The sequence below is a fragment of the Sminthopsis crassicaudata genome, chromosome 2 (assembly GCF_048593235.1).
Source record: "Sminthopsis crassicaudata isolate SCR6 chromosome 2, ASM4859323v1, whole genome shotgun sequence".
NCBI lineage: Eukaryota > Metazoa > Chordata > Mammalia > Dasyuromorphia > Dasyuridae > Sminthopsis > Sminthopsis crassicaudata.
The window spans coordinates 252,568,528-252,591,984 of NC_133618.1; the positions used below are offsets into that span (position 1 = coordinate 252,568,528).

The following is a 23,457-nucleotide window of genomic DNA, read 5'->3' on the forward strand; positions in this document are numbered from 1 at the left end:
AATCTTAACTTTTGACATCCTGAATTGAAAACCTAAATCATAATTCCTCATTTTCACTGTACATTCAAGAAGTATCAATGTAATAGGTTTGGCATACTGTGTTAAAACTAGTGTGTCCTTTTCAACTCCATGTCAAACTGAATTAAAAGGAAGCTTAAAAGTGTGGAAAATGAATCACTGCACTAGTGTCCCAATCAAGTAATATATTGTTCACATATGGGCAAGTTTTAAGACTATTACATTTATTGAAATATAAATATATATACTTTGACCAATTTATTAAGAAAGTTAAATTTTCAAGTTGTTTTTCAGTACTTATAAGTCATTTTAAGAAAATCAAACTGAAGGTGATTAAAATGGACAAGTGATAAGGAAAACTTTACAGTTAATACTTGAGTAACTTTTTTAAAATAAAAGATAAATTTGAGAATATTTATTAAATTTGCTAAGATTATATTTAAAAAATCTTTAATACTACAGATAGAAACAATTTTTAAAGGGACTACAGCTAGCCTTTGATAAAAAGTTACCAACTTCTGTACTTTCATTTAAATATTTTCTCTGAACTTTAAAGTGTAAACAACAACAAAAAAGGAATATATTTAAAAGTAAAGTACTGTTAAAAGTATCTGTAATTTTCCTGTCAGTGCTACCCCTCTCTATAAACTACAAGTTAACAGAAATATTGTCAAAAACTGATTGAAGACTGGGAAAAGCTATTTTGCTAAGACAAGAGTGCCATTGGTTATATATAACCCTAAATTCAAATAAAATGTGGTTAAATATTGGGCCTTACAGATAGAGCTGGACCTATGATAAAAGGCATAAAGTTAATATGTAGAATTTATATGTATACTGCTGAAGTATAAATTACTATTCTATTACAGAATGTAATAGATTAAAAAACAGCTTCAGTGCTAGAAGGATGTGGGTTTTTAAGTCTAGCCCGTGACACATAATATGACATATATTGGGCAAATCACTTTATCTTTCAATGTCTCATGTAAGTCTTTTAAGATTACAAGTTGCAAAACAGTTGGCAATTTATATTAGTAGAGGAAATTTCCTCTCTGGAAGCTACTAATGGAAATCACAGATTTAGTCCAAAAATAGGAAGGGGAGTAAAAGGAAACAATTTTTTTTAATTATTTAAAAAAAAAAAAAAAAAAAAAAAAAGGTGGTAGGTGGTTTTAAATATATGAATATTAATTTTCACAACCTCAGATTTTTAGAATCTCCTGTAGTTTCAGTTTTTCTGTTCATTACTGCTAAAAACACATATATAAAGCTTATATCTCAAAAACTTTGAGGTGAAAAAAAAATTAACCTCCAAAGAAATACTTTAAAAAAAAAAAGGAAAAAAAATACTCTAGCAAGTATTTTAAAACGATTTCTTAAGTTTACATATCATTATGGATACAAAATTTTGTTCCATGTTAGGAAGAAAAAAACCCTATTCATGTTTGTAGATATACATATCATTAACTTGTGAGTAATAATTCCCATTGGAATTTGTAGTCAACGCTGGTTTAAAAAAAAAGGTAAAAATTTGGGAAAAACAAATTCAGCAACTTTATGAAAAACCCTTTATCTCTCCCAAAGATAAATTTTTCAAAACAAAAAAACAGTAAACCAACAACAACAAAACCCCCCCAACACACAAAATAGCATACCTTAATTATATGAGAAACTGTCTAGACTAAGGGGAGAGAGAAATTTAGAAATCAAACTCTATTCTATCTAAAAGAAGCTGTCTCTAGCCTACTAACTGACCAGAGTTCTTCACAGGTGGTAAATAAGCCCTCAGCTTCTTGTTCTTCACACTTCAGCACTGGAAAGCAGGCATTTTTCTTTTTATGAGCTAGCGGGAAAGCCAGCATTCTTCTTTAGAATCAGACTCTGGGGACCTGAAGCACAGGTTCTGACTCACCAGTCAGATGGCATTTCTTCGTCTTATATTAGTAGAGATGGAGCAGCCAAGTGTTTTACTTTTAAAATATATTTTACTTAAAGAACCACATCATTTGAGGGAGTCTTTAGAAATAAACACTAACTGTATTTATCCCTGGACATGATGATACAAAGAAATCATATTTGGACATGGCTTCCCAACCAACCAAGTGTGAATAAGGGCATACAAGTTTCTGCTCTTCGATTTCAGAATGTAAATTGGGAACCAGGGAACCTGAATAAATTATACAATCCCAGTTTTTTACAACATGCTTCATAATATTGTGACAGATTTTTATTGATACCCCCAACTGAATAGGGATGGTGATGAGATCTGTTTTATTAGTCTTTGTAAGGGTTTCCTGAAAAAGTGAGGGTGTGAAATAAAAATAAATAAATAAAAAGTTGTTGTATATTGGACAAGAAAGGGTTGGAAAAGCTGTTAAGGACCAGTGATAGGTTGGGATATAAAAGCTGAGTTGGATAGTAGTAATATACTTTTGGCACCAGCAATTAAGGTTCAAGTAAAATTGCCTGCAGGCACTCTTATTCCAAAAAACAAAATCATCTGAAAATATTTATTTCCAGATACTTAAACCATTTTATATAAGGATTTTCACCATCTCTAAGGTCTTTTTTAATCCTCTTCGTCTACAAGCCTTCTCTATGTAATGCTATAACCCTAATTTAGTCTTCTTTTAGTTAGCTACTTCCCTAATTTTTAACTATTTGATGTTTGAAGAAAAGAAGTGGTGTATAGGAACTAATATTTTTCCAACCCCTTTTAACAGTCAGTCAGAGGTTAATTCACAAACAATCCTCCATAGGTTCACATTCCTGCAAGGGATGAGCAAACTCCAACTAGTCTAACAGGATAAAAACCATCAGTCAAACAACTGAGAAGTAATTGACAGGATTTGTAAACTGTTTTGGTTTTCTAATATGGTGGTTTTTTTGCTTTTTTTTTTTTTTGGGGGGGGGGGTCAAGAATTAATTTGTAGGAAATAGGTATTTTGAAAAAACTTACCTCAAGGGGTTTTGAAAAAGACTGTGGAGTTTGCTCATTCCTGAGTCAAATACATCAAGAAAAAAAAAAGGGAAAGGTCTATTTAGAAAGTCTGACGCAACAAGTTACAAACTAATATAAAATATTACCTTTCTTCTTCAGCGGTTCCATTGACTCTTGTGCTTGAATAAGCTTGATTTTTTTCACTGATTTGATGATAAAGTATGCAGCTAAGATTGTTTTGTTTTTCATTTTGTTTTCTAACCATTTCCCTAGTAGTATTTAAGCTAATGAGAAACATGTAACTACTGGTGGAATACTAAGTACTTTGTGTTTAGTTTTAAGTCTTATCTGTTACTTCATTTTGTGGTTCTCAACTGACTTTTTTTTGTTTTCATTCTTTTTCTTAAATTTTAGGGAACTATTCTTTCTGAGGATTTTAATGTTACCAAATGACTTAAGGAAATTCTTGAGCTGTTAAGTGTGCCTATTATCCACCCAGAAATTCTGTGCTTACCTGGTCCCTCAAAAGGCAAGAGTTTTGATGGAATGGGATCCTTAGCACTCAGTGGAATCAAGTAGAGATCCTTGATGTGCCTGTTGTTATTAGCTACCACCCCAAAACGGCCACGACTGCTAAAATAGGAGTAGAGAGAAATATAGGCAACTTCTTCTTCTTCTGTTGCAGGATGAAAACGAATCAAGCATAGCTCCTATAATATAAGAAGTACAAGGGAAAAAATATTGACCTTGAGCAATTCTAGAAAAATTGCAAAGGAATGTATAGTTCAAAAAAAATTTTTTAACACTTAAAGTACTATATAAAATGGAATCACTACTTTTCAGATTTTAGTTTACATAATTATGTTTTTCTTAGGAGTTCACCAAATAGGAATACTAAAATTGGTTAATCAAGTCTCAGAATTCTCACTCCTAATTCCTTCTCCCCTTCCCCCCCGCAAGGGAGGGGTAAAAACATCTTATATATTGCTAACATACTAGAACTGATAATGACTTCTTTATGCCCCCCCAAAACAGAGAAGTCATGTAGCCTATTTAACCTAACAAATTGCCACTTTTCTTTTATAAGGCTATTTTTTTAAAAGACTGAAAACACACATCAAAGTCTTTGATAGGTCTCAAAATAGGGACCAAACCAGAAAAAACAAATGGGCAACATGTTTAGTAACAAATACTATTTTTTTGCTATTGCTGCATAGAATGGATTTCAAGTAAATACCTTTGATACAGAAGATTTGAGTTTGCCAACATAATCCCAAACAGTCTTGGGTGATATCCTTCCACCAATGTGAATTGTATCTGGCAGGTCCTAAATAAAAGTATTTTGAAAAATTAAGTGAAGTTAAAACAGAAGTACAAAAAAATACTCAATACTTTAATTCTCACAGATAACTTTTTGCCATTAAGGCAAAGTGAAGACTGACTTAAAGCTTTGTTCCATGCAAGGGATATAAACATTACATGGAGTAATAAAATGAAGAGCTTGCAATTGAATACATAGTATCCAATAATGGCATACAGCAGGTATATATATATTTACTGTATTAACTAGATGTGAATAAATATTTCATCTTTAATGAAGATGGGCAATTCTAGTGACCAAATTCTAACCTGTGAATGAAACCATTTTTACTCCATTTTACTTCCTTGCTCATCTTAGTTACGTTTTTTCCCCCCTTAGGCAACTGGGGTTAAGTGACTTGCTCAGGGTCACACAGCTAGGAAGTGTTAAGTATCTGAGATCACATTTGAACTCAGGTCCTCCTGACTTCAGGGCTGGTGCTGTATTCACTGTGCCACCTAGCTGCCCCACTAGTAACACCTTTAAATTTTCATCTTATATAGAATATCTTTTAGGTCACCTACTTGTTACCTCAATGTAATGTGGCATTCTATAACAATGCTAGCAAGTCCTACCACAGTAAGAGAACTGTGAATATATGAGTTAAAATGGATAAGCTTATTACCAACATATCGAGGAAACTATTGTGACCACAACAACTAAAATTTTTTTTTAGATTGTGAAGGGGTTATAATATGTTCTAGTGGAAGAAATAGCCATACCAATAAAATCATGGTTCTCCATAAGAACTAAAGAAATTATGCTGTTTTATTCAGTTAAGAGCAGTAATTTGGGTTTTTTTATACTATCAATATGAACAAGTCTTCATGAATAACAAACCAAGTAATTATACAGTCTTTTCTAACCTCACTGAGATAATCAAAACACCCAGACACAGGATATGCCTTAGTGACAAACTTCGCTACACTTTGCATGTTAATAAATCCTTTCCAAATGGTGCTGAGACGAGAAAGAAAGAGGGAAGTATCTCCTTCTTGAGGGGACCGAGACTCTGGGATACTGCAAAACAAAACCATAAAAAAACAAACAAACAAAAAAACACAATTTAATATTTTTCCCTGGTTTATTTGATTTTAAAAATGATTTTTGAAAAACCTAACTTACAAGTTGCGCTCTAAGCACAAAAATTACTTTAGCTTAATTATGTTAAAAATATGCTCTTCAGTTTCAATTTTTAATAAAATAGCACTAAATTTTAAAGAATGTATAGAATTAGAGAATCTGAGTTTAAGGCAGATGAAAAGTCTAATTCAACCTCTTAATACAGTTTAAGAATCCTGTCTATAAGAAATTTGATAGTCATTCCAGTCACATTAAATACTGTCACTGAAAGGAAACTCACGTTTCAAAGCAAACCATTCTACTTTGTGACTGCTGTTTTAAAAACAATATTCTTTTAATGAATTGAATTGTACCCATCTAGAACTTCCTAATTCTGCCTTTTATAGCTACACAAAAATAAATTTAATCCTTCCATGTAATATTGTGCTTCAAATATCTCAAAACTATTATCTCCTTATCAATCTTATTTTCTAAGTTAAATAACAATTTCTCTTAAAACATGATTTAGAGGGCAACCTTTTTTCTTTCTTTTTTTTAAGACAAGGTCTCTTTAAATGGAGCAGGCTGGATATGTGGTAGCCTCTGATGAGATATCACACTACTTAGCTTTTACCCAACTCCCCTCCCTTGTGCCAGTTTACCCATTCTTAGCCATTGTGTTTGAGAGCTAATTACATGGATAAAAGATTGGCTTTAGCTCTATCATAGTTCATCCAATCTAAAAGCCTTACCTTACAACAGCCTCAATCTACTCTACCAGTAAGGATTAAAGGTGTTAAACCACTAAATCTGGCTTTGACTGCCTTTGAAGCTCATTGATATCCCTTTTAAAAATTATAGCACTCAAAAGATGTGTTCTCTATTCAATACAAAGTGCAAGACCCTAGACATTATTATACTACTATGAATAAAATCTGACTGGAAGACACTTTTTGGGCAGAATTTAAATTGTTGCTTTGACTGACTACAGACTCAAGTGTGAAACATTTGTCTTATTGCTAAATATTTAATACTTAGGTTAAAAAAATAAACTGCATAAGCATTAAAACTCTATGCTATCAAATTTCTAGTTTTACATTTAATCTATTAAATCAATCTTAAAATGTAAAGTATATACAAATAAACCAAATATTTAAGAACACTATTGCTTTAAAATTATATCTTTAGTACATACTTAATATTTGGTGATGGAGGAACTGATAAGTATCTTGAGTCTGGCAAAGATGATGGCTTGGCCAATATAGATTTTGGAACTGCTGTAGGTGTCAAAACAGGTTTTAGCATTTCTTGCTTTATTTCTCCAGTCAAAAGCTTGTCAGTCAGAGGGCCAGAGCTAAGACGTGTGGCTGAGGTATTGATAGCAGCTGAACTGCTTAGTGCTGTTCTGGGATCTCTACCAGAAACTGTTACAGTAGTAACAACTCCAGCAGAGCAGGAGATTGGGTATGATGAACTTTCTTCTATTGAAGATGGTTCCGCAATACTATGCCCCAGTGGTACAGGAAAATAATTTCTTTCTAAATTCATTTGTGAAATACTTTCAACTTCTGGTTCAGAAGGATTTTCAGCTATGGCTTCAGATATCAATTCATCAGGAGGATTAGAAATAGATCCAGAACCAGAGCTGTCAAATTTTGATTTTGATTCCATTTTCTTAGTAGAAACTGACAATTTTGGTTTCTTTGGAGCTGGTTCATCTTCAGATGATGGGACCTGACCTGAAAAGTGAATAAAGATATTAACTTTTGTTACCTATCAAAATGCTAACCAAGTGAAAAAAAAAAAAAAAAAAATTACATAACTTTTTTTTTTTTTTAAAAGAAATGAAGTAGTTCCACCATCAAAATCTTACATTCATGTTTGAGTCAATCATCAAATTTTATTTACCTGTACAAATTTTGCAATTCAAATCAAAAAGATGAGCCCGATGTTGGCTTGTTGTATCTTTCAACATACTGCTAAAAACATCAAGAAGAGGAGCACTACTTTTTTCAGGCACAGCACGTGCTAATTCTTGTTCCTAAAAAAACAACAAAAATATAATCCTATTTTTCTATAGTTAAATATAAAAATCTAGTACATCAGGACAGCATTCTGGCCCTTGAGTAGAGAAGACTTCAGAGATACGTAATACTGGATAATTTATCTAACTTCTGTTTTAGCCTCTTCATTTATAAAACAGAGATTATTCTATTTAGCTCCTAGGGTTAGTGTAAGGATCAAAAGAGGTATTTGTAAAGTGCTTTACAAAATATTATATAAATGCTTACTTTTATTATTGTTATTGCTGTTATTATAATACCATAATTTGTAAGGAATCCTGCTGTCAAATTTCTGAAATAACTTATACTGATTCCACTAAGTTGATCAAAAGTTATACTAGAAGTTTAAATTGGGACATATTCTACAACAAGCAAGAAAGGCTACAGATATGCATAGTGCAAATGATAAGATGATGTATCTGTTATTGGAGGAACAAATGAATCAAGTTCAGACAATACAATCTATGGGCCACCAGCTGATAAACTCTTTCAGCTAGAGCAACTCATCAGTGTTGTCTTCTTATGTATGAAGGGATTGTCAACTATCTACATTAATCAAATTATGAATTCTTTAAATATAAGACAAAGATTTGATATACTAACATCTGAGTCTGACACAGGTGGTGAATCTTCCATATCTGGTATGACTTCCTGTTTCATAGCAGACTTCTTGCTTTCACTGTGTAATTTATTTCTGGATTCTATCATCTAAAAGAAAAGTAACATAAAAAAACCCAATATTGTTCACATAGAATTTTCAATTATTATTTTAATTCTTTCAACATCTTGAAAGGTAGGAAGTGTATTATATGACTTTTCCCATCTCTTTTTAATGAAGAAAGTGGATCTTAAGCTAAATGATTTGCCAAAAATTACACAAGTTAATTAGATAACAGAGATAGAGGTATATTCAAATCTGGATATTTTGGTTTCCAAGTTCAGTATAGTTCCCATTATTGTGCCAAAAAACTTTCTTTCAATGATTACAGGATAAAATAATACTTAAGTACATTATACTATTCTCAGACAAAATAATTAAATATCTAACACGGTTTACAGTTGTTAAGTTCAAACTTACAGATTTTGTTGGCTTCTCTTTCCAGGTTGACAATTCTTTAGATACAAGTTCTTCAGGTTTCATTCTCACAAGTTTTGCCAGAGAGATTTCTTCACGAAGAACACGATGGAAAAGTCCCTATAAAGAAATGCTTCATATTAATCAAATATTTGAAGCAGTATTTCAAAGTACTGTACAAAATGATACTAAGATGGACAGATTTCTACCCTCAAGAAGTACTAGTAGAAGTAAATAAATGTTAATGGCAACACTTCTTTAATGGGACAAAATAATAGATTCTTTCAGGCAAGGGTGATCAAAGAAATAGCACATATCATTAAGGGATTTTAAGGAGAATAGGATATTGATTGATCAATGTTGAAAACAGGAGAATACCAAAATGGAAAGGTATAATGTGTATGCTTGGGTACAGATTAGCTGAGCCGTATGGTTCAGTAGTAGAAATTGGTTGGGACCAAAGCAAAGGCCTCAAATGCTAGACTATGGTGTTGCTTTACTGAATGGAAAATGTGAAGCTACAAAATATTTCTGGGCAACACAACGATCTAATTATGGTGATCCTTTAGGGAAAAAAAAAAAAAAAAAAGACAACTATAACATGATTTGGACAAAGGAAAATTAATGCCAGGAAAAAACTAATACCATCATGTTATTGTAAAAGGCCTGAATTAGAGTAGCAATAGGAATGAAAAAGTATTGAAAGGGAAGCATTTTGTCAACAATTTTATGGATATAACAAATCCAACAAGGTAGTACAGTTCTGAATAGGAGCAATGTACATGTATTGATTTCAGTGTAATACAACATCTACCACTATATTATACTTGCTGCAATTATATTTGCTTTCTTGTTTAATTTACTTGTCTGACCATTCCTTCTTGGCCTCTTTGACTAGTTTATAAAATTTTCTCTGGCCTCCAAGAGTGGCTGTTCCTGCAAAAGCTATCATTGTTCCTCTTCCCTACATATGATTTCATTAACTCACATATCTCTATAAATACCTTCCAGAAATATACATTATATGCTCCTAATCTCTTATCTGATTTTACAACTGTCTATTAAAGCATCTCTACTTGAATTTGAAAGCCACCTTGCATTCACTGTCCTTCATCCCACCAATATGCAGCTTTGATCTTCCCACTAATTTCTCTATCTCATATTTGCTATTACCAACACCTCAATCAGGTTAAAAAAATCCAGACTTTGTGTTTCTTCTTTCAACTCAGGTGTCAAATCTTCTTACTCCTACATCCTTCTCTGTTCTTATCATTTTCTCTCCACTATATATCTGCACATAGCCGAGACTCACCAGCACCACACCATTGCCTAGATTATTTTAATAGTCTGTTTTTACTGTTTTCTAACTCTCATCTTGCCAAAGGTCAAATTAATCTTCAACATGCCTTAATCAATCTAAGTAACCATCCTCACTAAAAATTCTTCAATAGTTGCCTATTCCTTATGGCTTAAATTTTTTATCAATTAAGCTTCGCAATTAAGACTCCCCATAATTTGGTTCCAAAAACCTTTCTAACCTAATTTCATGTTTCAAAATTGACTTATTTCCTCTTAACTTGCCCTTTTGCCAATGCATTTCCAGACTCAAGGTTGTACTGTCTAAAATTCATTATTTTTACATCGATTTACTGAAATTCCTTCCTGGAGGTTCAACTTAACTGCCACTATTTCTCTGAAATATTTCCTCATATCCTCTGATAAAAGTGATGTCTCCTTTCCCCTCTTCACATGCTACCTTGCACTCTAGTTCTCTCTGTACAGGTAATATAGTATTCTTTTTAACTTCCTTGAAAGCAGAAGCAGTATACTTTTTTCACTTTTAATTCCTAGCACCTACTAGACCCTTAATGGTTTTTTACTGAAGCCCGTGGGAGCTTTCCTAATACTTTTCCAATTAAAATACTACAAAATCAATGTTTATTTTTACATTACTGTTATCCCAACAGGTGGGACAACTGAGTAGCACAATGGATAGAGTATCTGGCCTGGAGTCAGGGAAAACTCATTTTCCTGAATTAAAATCAGGGTTCCAGACATGTACTAGCTGTGTAACCCTGTCAAAAGTCTTAAAACTCTGCGTACCTCATTTTATCTGTAAAAGGAGCTGGAGAAAATGCAAACAAACTCAATACCTCTGTCAAGAAAACTCAAAATGGGGTCACAAAGAGTCAGGCATGACTGAAAAATGATTTAATATATCCCAATAGTCAAGAAGCACACAAACCTGATTTTTTGGATCCTTGAGATTAAACATGATGCTGCGATATTTACTCTTGTAACGATTATCTGTAACTTGAAATAAGTTGAACATCTCCTTTTCAATATGCAGAGCAATTTTTCCTACTTCATTTTCTGTCATGATTAAGTCATCACTATCATTGACTCTGTGATGGAATAATTGAAAGATAAAAACTACATAAAACACCAAGTTTAGCATAATTAGAATGGTTTATACTTGGGAGTTGCCAAAGATCAAGTGCCAAAAAAAATTCTATCTTCAGTTTCAATGCTAACATATGTAATGTTAAGTTCACTAAGCTTCATGGCAAGAAACTTTCATCAAATTATAGTATGTGTGATACATGAAATCGGTTGTAGTTTGTAGTTGAAAAAATATTTTCTATTTCCATCTTATTAGGTAATGCATTACAAACATATAGTTTAAGTCGTATACCCCCCCAAAATCAAAATAGCCCACCTTTTCCACAAAATCTCCTTTAAGGATCGTCTTATATTCTGTCGAATTTGAGAATTAGGTTGTGACTGGGAGGGACTAGCTCCTGATTTTCCTGGAGTAGATGAGGAAGCGGGACTAGCAGAAAGTGGTACTGGTTTTCTAGGCCCTCCAGCTAATGTGGAAGAAACATTTAGTTTTTTAGAAGCTGATGCTGCAGAAGCAGAAGCCAGTCCTGACTGTTTGGTATTTGAAACACTGCCTGATGGACTGCCAGACAACCATGACTTCTTGGGGATAACACCTTTGAAGCCTCCAGGTGAATTTTTAATAGCTTGCTTAGTAACTGAAGCATTAATAAAAGGGGACTTCTTTGGGACTATATTTCTAGGCAAAGTAGAGGACTGTTTGCCAATAACAGAAGCTGAAGTTGAAGGAATGACTTTCTTTGTCACAGGAAGAGGTGTGGCCACTTTATCTTCCATCTTTTTCTCTTCTTTAATAGCTACAAAAGAAACAAGAAAAGGGGTCAAGAGTAACATCAGAAAATTGGAAGTAGTTAATTTTTAAAAATATTTTCTCTATGATAAGAAAAAAGTTAAAATTTATAATGTAATGCAGCTCAAGAAACACCAAAGACTTAGCAACAAATTCTGGAAATATGAGGAAGGAAGTTTCAAAATCAGTATTTGTCATTAGTACTACTACAGAAAGATAAGGAAAATTTCAATTGAATATAAAATATGAAAATTTAAGAGTTATTTCATTAAGTAGATGATCTGATTACAAATTGTTATTGTATAAAAATACCAGTGAAACCTAAAATAAGGATTCTGGACCAATGCAATTTTTTCTCCAGGAACTTCCAATTTTCTCACAGGTTGCAGAAAATTGTTATACTACTTTTACTATGGTAGTATCAAATAATTCTGTATTGTTACTATTAAGTTATAAATATTTGTATAGTGCTTTAAAAATGAACAATGTCAAACAGCGTAACAGCTGTAATCTTGAACACAACCATTTTTTGAGGCTCTCAGAAATGTTTTCTCTTTTATTCTTAGGCTGTTATTCATCTAATACACTGAGATAGAAAAATATAACCAGGGGGCAGCTAGATGTCGCAGTGGATAGAGCACCAGCTTTGAATTCAGGAGGACCCGAGTTCAAATTTGGTCTGACACTTAACACTTCCCAGCTGTGTGACCCTGGGCAAATCACTTAACTCCAGCCCCAGGGAAAAAAATAAAAAGAAAAAAAGAAGAAAAATATAACCATTAGAATCCCCAGGGAATTCTCAACTTAAAAACTTCACATTATCAGTTTATCAGAATTTAATCCAAAGATATGGATTTTAGAAAAGAGCTCATTTTGAAAGGCCTTTTTACATATGGAAATTCCTAATTCCAAATTTTAATCATTTAGAAAAGGTTGATAGGTAAAAAATACTGTCTGAAAAATTATCTTACAATTCCGTTTTTAAAAGACCTCTTTACATGCTAAGATTTGACTGCTAATCAGAGAGAATTAGTATACTATTTACAATATAAGTTAACAAACTTGTGTGCAATAGACCCCATAAGGAATATGTACATAGTCTTTTTAAAAGTCTGTATAAGAACTAAGTACTAAGGTCTCAGCTAACCTATTGTAACATCAAGATAATATAATTTAACCCAAATATCCTCTTGTCAATTTAGGTCAAAATTCCCATACAGTGCTTTAAAAATTTTCATTAGCCATCTTCCTCAATTCAACTAGTTTGATATCGCCAAATAATACTTTTTATTGATGAGAAATCTAGGGCTGAAACTATAGTACTTTTCAAATTCAGATAAATTATATAGAGAAGGGTTGAAGTTGACAAAATGGCAAAATGGGGCCAGAACTGTCCACCTGAACAAGGGTATTAAATATAATTTTATTAAAACAATTCCTATATGCTGAACAAATACTATTCAAATTATTTCAGAGATTTTATATAATCTATATTGTCTTACTCATGGTGAAATAGCTGCTGGTAAGAGATATGTGAAATGAATTGGGTCATTGAATCCATACTTTCTTCATGAATACACTTAATGAGCAAATTAGTGAAGGAAAATAGTGGGAAATTAAATCAAGCAGCACCCAAGTAGAATCAGAGCTTAAACATGAACGAGTTAATAAAATTCACAGCTTCAAAGAATATCAGTTATTATACAGCATATGCTCTTCATTTTATGGATGAGGAAACTTGACACCCACAGTTCAAATAATGGGTGAAATCTGCAAGCTGATACTGTATCAGGAATCAGGCAGAGAACAAATTTTCAGTTTGGTCTCAGTTTCATAGAGAAGCTGGGTAAGAAGATAGGAATTCTCCAGTGTCTGTCATTTTATCCAGAGGGGAATAGCCTGTTTCAAGGCAAGCTGGATATTAAATACACTTGTGTATATTAATATAGATTTTTAAAAAGGACTTAATAGATATTCCTGTTACATACCATACCTAGCCAACTTATCATTGACATTACAGATAAAAAGTATTTTAAGTGTTATATGGAACTCTTGGTGAAGAGGAGTCCTCTGTCAATATGGATCAACACCTGTTCTGTAACTTTAGTCTGAACACAAAGTTGCCTGGAGGATGAGTAACTTGCTGAAGGTCACATGCCAATGGCTAAGTGGTGGGACATGATCCCACTTCATCCTGATGCATCTTTTAACAATGCCATACTGCCTTGCTTTCTACTTAACAGTCTATAAGAGCATGAAGGCAGTCTTACCATAGCAGTGATGTTTCTAATTTGAAAAACTTCATTTCATATTATAGCTATTTCAAGATTCCATCATATTAGAACCAGGAGAGATTTCTGCATAGTATTTATATATATAAAATTATATTGCCTGTAAGTTTATCCAAACCTATTTTAGCTTCTAGCAAAACATTTAACAAAAAAATGTGCCAGGAAATGTACTTTCCAATACTGCCTTTTCAGTTTAAAAGGCCTTTTTTCCTATACTTAATGAATCATTAACTTACTATTTCCAGTAACCTTTAGGCTATTTTGTTTTAGGGCATTATGTTTACTCACAATATTCTGCCCATAGTAAGCACTTAATTCAAAAGAAGTGTTCATGTCTATTTCCTGCAGAACATTTTGCTCATCTCATTAAAAATTATTATTAAAAATTCTTATTAAAAATTCACATAAGACAATTATAAAATGAAATGCGAATCCACATAAGATGAAAATTAAAATTGCTAATGATGGGGGTGGAGGGGTAGGTAGGTTTAAGAAAATACTTTTAATACTAATAGATTTAAACACTGGGTAAGAATTCAACAAGCAGTGATTGTACTAACCCTAAAAAGGGACTGCTCCTGGCCTGAAGAAATTTATAAGGGTTAAATAAGTATATTTATAATACAAGTTTGAATGTGCTTAAAAGTGTATATAGGAGAGGTCAAAACAATTTAGGACATAATTTCTACCTAGAAGAGGGGAAAAGCTAATAATTTATTTTATTTTTTTATGTGTAACAAAAGTATCTATAAATTGAGGTGGCAGCCTCGTAAATCTATACTATGCTTAAGTATACAGTTATACCTCACATTCAATTTATTTAAAAATTTTAGATGACACCTTTTAAATTCAGTTTAGTAATTAAAATAGTGGGTAATTAATAACAATTTTTCCTATCTTGGCAGTGTTGTTTTCAAAATTTAAAAAATTTTTGAAAATAGCATGAAAGTATATTAAATATTCAACTTACTGGAAATCAGAATCATCTAATATAATAATGTTGTAATAGCTTAATCAAACTTTTATTTGGTCATTCCTTTCTCCATTTTACATCCACCAATTTTAGCAATGTCACTGAAATATTGACATTACTTTTTCCACTGTTGACTTCTATCCATCCTCATCAAATGAAAAAGAACCATGCTACTTTAAAGCTTACTTAAACATTTAAGTCAGTTTTTGCTCAAAGAAAACTATTATAATGTGGTACTACTATTTATTAAGTAAATAATGAAAATCTTGTAGGTACCCTTTTAGAGTTTAAAATTTTAAAAGAAATTAAATGGTCATTTAGATAGAAGGGTAGATTAGGGGAAAGAAAATGTCCATGGATAAAGTTTTCATAATAAAGTATAATAAAATAGCCAAATAACCACAAAATACTATTGAACTTCCTTTATGAAAGTGAACAAGTCTGCCATGATTCAGATGTATTAATTTGGAATCTGCAAGTTTCATGAATAACAATTTTTTTTAAAGAAAAAAAAAATACCAACTTGATCTTATTATCTTATTTCAATAATCAACTAATTCAATTCATATTAACTAATGTGATAAATTTTTTGGACATGTAATTTCTGCATACTACTTCTCAAAATTGCCCCAATCCCAAAGAAATGCATGGAACTTAGAAAACAACCTTTTTTACATACTAATGGTTAGAAAAAAGTTGATTTCCTTAGAAAAATTATTGAAAGTCCTCCACATATAGTTTTGAAAAACCCTAAAGAAATATCTATATTCCAATTATTTTAATTTTTGGAGGCAAGACAGGAAAATTTGGGAACAAAAAGGAAAGATCAAGAGTCTACAAATCTGAGGATGGTCCAAACATGCTATTGTGCTCAGTAGTCACTTTTTAGATCTTAACTTTCCTCATCTAGAAACTACAAAAAGGGATCTTGCAAGCTTTAATATTCCATTGCATATTAAGATTTTTAAATATATGCTTGGTTGACTTTTATAATCAGCTTATTTTCCTTTAATATGAGAAAATTACATTCAAAGTAAAATTACAAATACTTAATATTTACATGTGCTTTGAAATTTGCAAATAACTTTTAAAATATCTTATTTTGCTTTGGTAAATGCTATTTACCTCCTTTTAAATTTAGTTCAGGTAAAACTGAAAAAAGGAGAAATTAAAGTAACATGTCCAGATGTCAGGCCAGATTTGAACATGTCTTTTCATCCTATCTCTAGGTCATTCACTTGAAAAGGCTTCTTAAAACTGAGAAAGTGACAAGGTAAATGAGCTATAGTGGCTATATAATACATAAAAGTTTGAAAAACATTTATTCATTCAAGTCTTATTTGGCAGTGGAAATAAGCCAATGTTTCAAACCTTTTACTGCCAATTTAGCTCCCTAACTCCTCTTTAGTAAGCACATGAGGATGAAACAGACTTAAGGACTTAAAAATTTGGTGGTAATGTATTAATATTTGGATTTTTCTGTTACAATCCTACATCACCATTGAAAAATGAGTATTGATTGCACAAGTTTCAATACTACAGGAAGATTTGCACTAAGGATTTTAGCTCCATTTTTGTTTCAAAGTAAAAATGTATATTTTAAGATTTTTCTTGTCCCAATTGCAGCAAAATTAAGAATGGTTAAAATAGCCTGTTGTAGAATACTCCCGGTACTGTGCCAAACTTTAAAGTCAACACACATCTAAGTGATTATGATAATTCAGAGGCAGACAAAACCCAAATCAAATAATCAAGAGAAAATCTTATTAAAGCTTTCAAGTTTCTTTTATGTTAAATTCCTAAAGCAAGACAATTTTAATTTCTATTTCAACCAAAGAGGCACAAACCGAACAAATCCCTCCATCCCCTAACCCACAGAAAACTTTCATAGAGAGCTATAGGAAATTCAGGATCTATTAATTTACTAAGTATACAATATTCCTTCAGATGTCCCCACCCCAAACCCCTTGGTTCATCAATCTTCTATCAATGTTGACTTAAGTGTAGCAATGGATCACAACATGGATTTCAAACTTTTCTGCCTTTATTTAAAAGCTATAGGAATCAAGGCTAAAATATGGATTGAAAATCTAATGGAAATGTGGTAATTCTATTAATTAGTAGTGTTGAGCCAAACCTGGCTTGAAGGTTTGATTTGCTGCTGCTCTTGCCGTATGGTGATCTTAATTTTGTTTCCTTTAAGTCAGCACTGCTCACTGGCTTCTCATCTGCCTACCTCATAGGACTGAACAAGTTAGCAGTGACTAGGAGGTGGAGAACACTGAGAACTGAAGACTTTGTCTCAGCTCCAAATGAGATTGATTCCCTTGGGGAGCACACAAGTCTCAATAACAAAAGTTCTCCTGACAGTGTCAGTTTTTAAAGTGGGGAGGGAGGAATTCCAGACTCTCATTATCTGAGCTGTTCAATATCAATTCCCAAACCCAGATCACTAGGTATTCCACCCTTTAAGTAGAAAGTTTTCATGAATTAAAGGCTAAAATAAATGCCCACTAGACAACATTGTCATAACTAGCTTCTCCAGAACTTAGGTATATATGCACACAGAGTACCATACTGGAAAACTATCCAGCATGATAGCAGAAAACTACTAATTTGTTAGGCTGGCATAAGCTTGAGAGAACTCAGGCTTACCTCCATATCAGAAGGCATCAGGACTTTAGTGAAGCTATACACATAAGTACCCAAATGAAGCCTATTTTTTAAAAGTGCTAAAGTATTTTCTCTATTAAAAGCACTGTAGAACTAAGAGCATTTACAGAATTATCAGTGATTTTTCCAAACACCAGAAGAAATACAAACTTCAGAATTAAAAATTAACAATTTTTTTAATACATGAAATAGTTGGAAAGAATGGAAAATAAGGGGTTGGAAAAAACAAAACACCTTAAAATACCTCAGAGATCTAACTTCTTTTGAGGCCTACTGTGTATGATTTATTCACGTGCCAATAGATAGCAAATCAAACTATTTGAACCAAAGACCTTAGTCCAAATTTTGTTCTAATTGTTAATCTACAATTATCTGACTATATTTTGTAAAACTGGGATTCTATCAACTAATCTTAAGTGGTACTAGTGTCACAAAATTTTTAAATCTCTTGTAACCCAGCCTTATGCTTTATTGAATGGAGGTAGGGTAGAGAGATAAATACACTAGTAATATTAATTGAAAATAACCATATCTATTAATTACTACCACTATTTGTTCAGGTTTTTAGAATCAAAACTGGTAGTCACTAACAGGAAATGTCAGATCTATTAGAATTAGTTCTAGTAATAATGGTTTTAAACATAAAACCAATGGAGTCCTTTAATCTCTCCATTTCCTAAACGAACAGGCCTAAACTTGTCTAGTAACTTATCCCATGGTCACAAAGTTAATTGCTAGAGCAAGGATCTTAATTCAGATGATCTACCTTCAAAAATCTACGAGTCTACATATTACACATTGTACTATAAAACTACCCATGAGAAACTTACATAATTTGTTATCAATACTTAAGTTATTGAACGACCAAATCTGAAAAAGCATTAAAACTTTTTCTTTGGTGAAATACCAAACCAGATGGTAAAAGTGGCAAGAGCCTGGATAGTTTTTTGTGACTTTTGGGGTCAAGTGTGTAACCAGAAGCAATCTCTCCATACCTCAGTTTCTTCGTGATTTCTAAGATCCCTTCAAGCTGAAATATTTTGTCAACTGTTTCAAAATCTTAAAAACCATTAGTGGAAATAAAAAGCTAAACCAATTCCTGTACATGACAAAGCAGAATCAGTGATTTAGTTTATGTAATATCTAAGGAAGAAACTTTACAAAAGCAAAAAGGGAACTACAATTGCAATTTTTGGTCAAAGTTTTCCACAGAGCACTGTCAATCTTTTTTAAGCCCCACTCTGTGCAGTGGACTGTGCTGAGGAGCAAGTCCATTAAATACCATGTGAGATGCAGCATCTCAGCCTACATTTTTCTAAATTCGTTTTTATTCATTAGAAATAATTTTCTTTTAAAAATATATTTACTACTCCAATAGATTCAAGGAATGCATGGATAAACTGCATGGATAAACATCTAAATATATATAGAGTAAAAAAGCTGTGACAAACATTAGGGGAACTTGAACAATCTTAATTCGCTAGTTTCTGTTCTTTTTACAATTGTACCATGTTACTTTGAAAAAAAGAGAATTTGGTGAAAGAATACCTCAGAGAACTTAGGTATTTAAAACCTGGTTCTATTAACTTGTGAAACCTCGGACTACTCAAGCTCCTTGGGCCTAGGTTGCCTTAAATTTGCAAAGGAAAACAGCATTTTCCTTAGAGGATTGCCAATCACCAAATATTGAGGATCCATATATGTGCCAAAAATAATCAAATGAGAACACTTGTGTAAAGCACCCTAATTCTTAAATCAATCTTGTCATCACATTGTGAAATGAAGGTAAATTTAGATTAGATGAATTTCATGCTCCCTTTCAGTTCTAAATCTTTCCTACTATGAACTCTATTACTGGGACAAATATTCCATTAATACAGGCAGTTTGAGTATTTTTTTTTTTTTACTTCAAGATGGAAATAAAAATCTAATTTATCTCTTCTCAATAAAGGTCCCAGATTGATCTTCTCTTTACTTGGTTGTGTGTTTGAGAAGATTAAAGGAAAGACTACAAACTGCTAATCTGAGTGTTTACAATTTGTAGCCAACTTTAGCACCACCAAGTTTAAAACTATATAGTAATTATAGTTAACTGGTCATTTCAATTAGGGCTTTTTAAATAGGTCACTTCCTGAGAAGTCTAGAAAAGCCTAAATGACATCTTAATGTATATTATATACTACTATTTATAATGTTATAATTTACCTTTTTTTCTTCCTCCTGAATCCCCTTCTGGTTATTCCTCCTCAAAGCCCCTCAACCTTCCATTTAAGTAATAATGAAAGGGGCAAAAATTCAGGCTTAGAAGTTTGCTTCTAGCTTCTATGATTTTAGAAGCTCTAATTCAGGAATATAACTCCCTTCCTGTTGATACTACTTTTAAAATATAAGTAGCCCACTTATGTAAGAAAACATGAAATACTAGTTACTAAACTTCTGTGAACACTTATCAAAATGTTTTTAAAGTAAACTTTAAATATTCCTAATGCACACACACACCAAGATAAGCATAGTCCTAAAACCGGTACAGATTTCCCCTCCCCCCTTTCTCTTCTTTCAATTTAAAAAAATAGGATTTGAGGCATAAATAGGTCAAATGTGTTGATTTCAACTTATAGTTAATGGTGAATTTATCTTTTCTACATAGGATGCCCAATTTTTTCTCTTGTGTATTGTTTAAAAAAAAAACAAAAAAGAAAAAACACCTGAAAATAAAGTCTTAAATCCTCTATCAGAAAAATATAACCTACCAATGGAGGAAAAAAATTCAATTATTTTGGGGCATAAGGACCAATGAAAATCTTAAGTCTTTAAAAAAGTTCCATGCCCAGCATTAAATACCCAATGTACTATGCTGCCATTCCCCCCTCCTGTATTATTGCTTTACTCCCAATTTTAGCCAAACTAGTCTGTTTTCCTGCACTCCCTTACTATTCCCTCTTAATGTAGATTCCCTATCTCTTGGCCCTTCACTTGCTCAAATACAATCTTCCATTAAAATTTCCTGACCTCCCTTACCCTGATAACCTGGAAAAAACCCTCGAGTTTCTAATACTCACATATTAAGTGTGCCTATCACAGCCTGTCCTAACTCCATATAAATTAGTTCAATGAAATTGAGTTTTATTAACTTTTCATGCATTCTACTACCTCAGTGCTCTACAGAGCACTTTTGTGTAGACAGGTACCTGGTTGCTGAACAGAAAAAAATGTTGATATATTTCAGAATTAATCTAGTTTTTCGATCTCTGTTTACAGATGAAACTTATGGGCTTGAGAAGTGATTTGCTCAGCTCACATTTCTAGTGAGCCGAGTTGGAATGACTCCTGTACTGAGACGCATTGTGTTTTCAACTACATTGTCTAAATCAATAAACCCCCATTCTAGCCAATCTCCCATTCCACACAAATAGCAAAATTACCTTTATTTCACTGCGAACAACCAACCCAAATATATTATACAAACCAGATCCTGAATAAACCAATCAGGTTTATTTATCATGCTTGTCCTTCCACAAAGGTTTTTTTTTTTTTTTTTTTTTAAATATCACTGTTACAGAATTTTCATTATCAGTGAAACCTGTTTTGAGGGACTTACCCTCAAAGTTTTTTTGTATGGAGGTTGTCCACTTAATAGATTTCAACAGTGGAATATACAGAAAGGAAATTTAATGTCCTCTAAAATGCAAGAGAGGGATTTGACACACCTTGGTTAATGGGGGACAATCAGAAATAAGAGGTACTGAAAAATCTATTTTTTTCCTTATCACTTTATATCTGGTACCTTTTTTTTTTTTTTAAAGCAGCTTACATTAAAAAAAATTATCTTAAGTTAAAAATCTGAATATGGTATGTAAAGCTTTAAAAAGTTTTCAAAACAATGTAAAATGTTACCGTAGATCAGGGCTGGACAAATCCTGTGTGCCAAGTCAACCTGGCACCTACTCTTTTCAGCGAAATCTTACCCCAACTATAGAAGCGCACTTCACTCTTCCAGCTCATGCAGATTCACTTTTACTAGCACAGCAACTTGAAAAGAAGTCCTTGGGGCAGTAGGCAGCAGCAGCAGCCAACCTATTAGGACTCCTGAGAGCCCTCTGCTAACACTGTACCTGCTCCAACTTGTGTTCCACTCCCTGTAACCACAGAGGTAGAGACTGGGCAAGAGGGAGAGCGGGACTGGCCTCTAGCACTCCCACCACCCCCAGGTACAGGGCCCAGATGTGTTCTAGTCAGATGTGAGCAACTCACTCTTTGAACCTTTCCAGAGGATTCTTTGATGCATTTCTGTAGATCTTGGGTAAATGTGGGGTCCAATGTCCTCTGTCAAACATGCAGCTTTCCCACCTACCCCCATTTTTCCTTCTTAAAAGCAAAGAAATTCATCTGGCTCCTATATTTTGAGGATAGCTCAGATCTAAAGCAGAATTTTGGAAGGTTGTCTAAAGTTCATTTTTGTGTTAAGCAGTGTGTGTTCACCATGCCAGAGATATGAATAAGCCCAATGAAACTGGGAAAAAGAAAAAAAAGTAGGAAAGAAATGTGCCTTTGTAAGTTTTAAAGTTCTAAATTACTTAAGAGGGGGATGTAGGCAATCAAGAATTTAAGAAAACTCTCAACTCTGCCTTACAAAACAATGGAGGATAAGTGGAAAAACAAAAAGGAATACACAAATAGAAACCAACTTCACACAAATGAGAAAAAGACCCACATCTGCAATTTGAAAATTAGTTATCACCAAAACCCTAAACAAGAGTTAATACTGTTCAGGTTAACTGTTTAATTTTTTTCACTACATTAGTAATTTCATTATAACTTCCTTTCAGATAATTCCTATCAAGGCAGATGGGTAACTTCTCTGTAAGTTTAGTCTGAGTTCCCACAGGAGCACAGTATCCTTCAGATGACTTGAACTCAGATCTTCCAGTTCTCTATCTACTTGCCACCCTGCTTGACATTTAATTTTAAAAAGGACAGCAGAATTAGAAGCTTCTATTTATGGAATCATTGCTCCTCTTCACCAGAAGAATAAATTTCTCATCTATGTGCAGCCCAGAACACATAAGTTGCAGTAGCCATAACCACCCATGTTCAATATTGTTTAGGAAAGGGAATTGAGAGCATTTTCCAAAACCCCCAAACAAGTGCCTTCAAATGCTTTTGTAATACATGCATTGAGAGCTAGTCAACTATTCAGATGAAAAATCTGTAAATAGCGAAGATACTCTGCTGGTAATTTATAGGTGTTACTCTATATGCTCTCCCCTCTTTATGTATGAGATTCTACACTGAAGATGATCTAATCCATAGTTGTTATCACAACACACTACACTTCAGTTTTAGTAAAAGGAGAGAAGAGTCATGGATGGTCACCAGTATATGAGCCAGAAGAGTTTAGTAGCAGTGACACGAGTGATTTTATGTATTTTACTCCCTGGTATGGTCATGGAGGTTCATAGGGTGTAGGGCTGAAAGGGATTATCTTTAAGAGATTATCTAGTCCAACCCCCTTTCATGTTACACTTGAGGAAAAAGTGAGGCCCAGAGGTGTGAAGGTGACTTGACCAAGATCACACAGGAAGTAGCAGAATAAGGATTCAAATCCAGGTCTTCTAGCTTCAAATCCAATGCTGCCTGGAGTAACAAGAAACATAATAACCGACCTTCCCTTTCCCACCCCACCCCCTTTTTTGCCCATTCTCCCTTTTCCATTGACCTTTTCTCAAAACTATCCTCAGTTACTTCCCCCTCCCTCTCCATTCTAACAACTGAATAATCAGTACATAATCCTTTTAAGAATTACTCCTA

The 23,457-nt window shown here is 33.0% G+C and overlaps 1 protein-coding gene across 6 annotated transcripts in view; it reads right to left on the reverse strand.

Annotated features, from left to right (window-relative positions):
- The window catches only part of DIDO1 (death inducer-obliterator 1), a 60,065-nt gene that overhangs the window by 10,100 nt on the left and 26,508 nt on the right, over positions 1-23,457 (reverse strand). For all 6 annotated transcript variants that reach the window (XM_074288807.1, XM_074288811.1, XM_074288806.1 and 3 more), the window contains exons 7-15: positions 11,239-11,719; positions 10,765-10,924; positions 8,523-8,639; positions 8,048-8,152; positions 7,290-7,422; positions 6,577-7,120; positions 5,186-5,339; positions 4,197-4,286; positions 3,474-3,669 (exon numbers count right to left, since the gene is read on the reverse strand). In XM_074288807.1, coding sequence (XP_074144908.1) covers positions 3,474-3,669; positions 4,197-4,286; positions 5,186-5,339; positions 6,577-7,120; positions 7,290-7,422; positions 8,048-8,152; positions 8,523-8,639; positions 10,765-10,924; positions 11,239-11,719 — 1,980 coding nt within the window. The remainder of the gene's footprint in view (positions 1-3,473; positions 3,670-4,196; positions 4,287-5,185; positions 5,340-6,576; positions 7,121-7,289; positions 7,423-8,047; positions 8,153-8,522; positions 8,640-10,764; positions 10,925-11,238; positions 11,720-23,457) is intronic.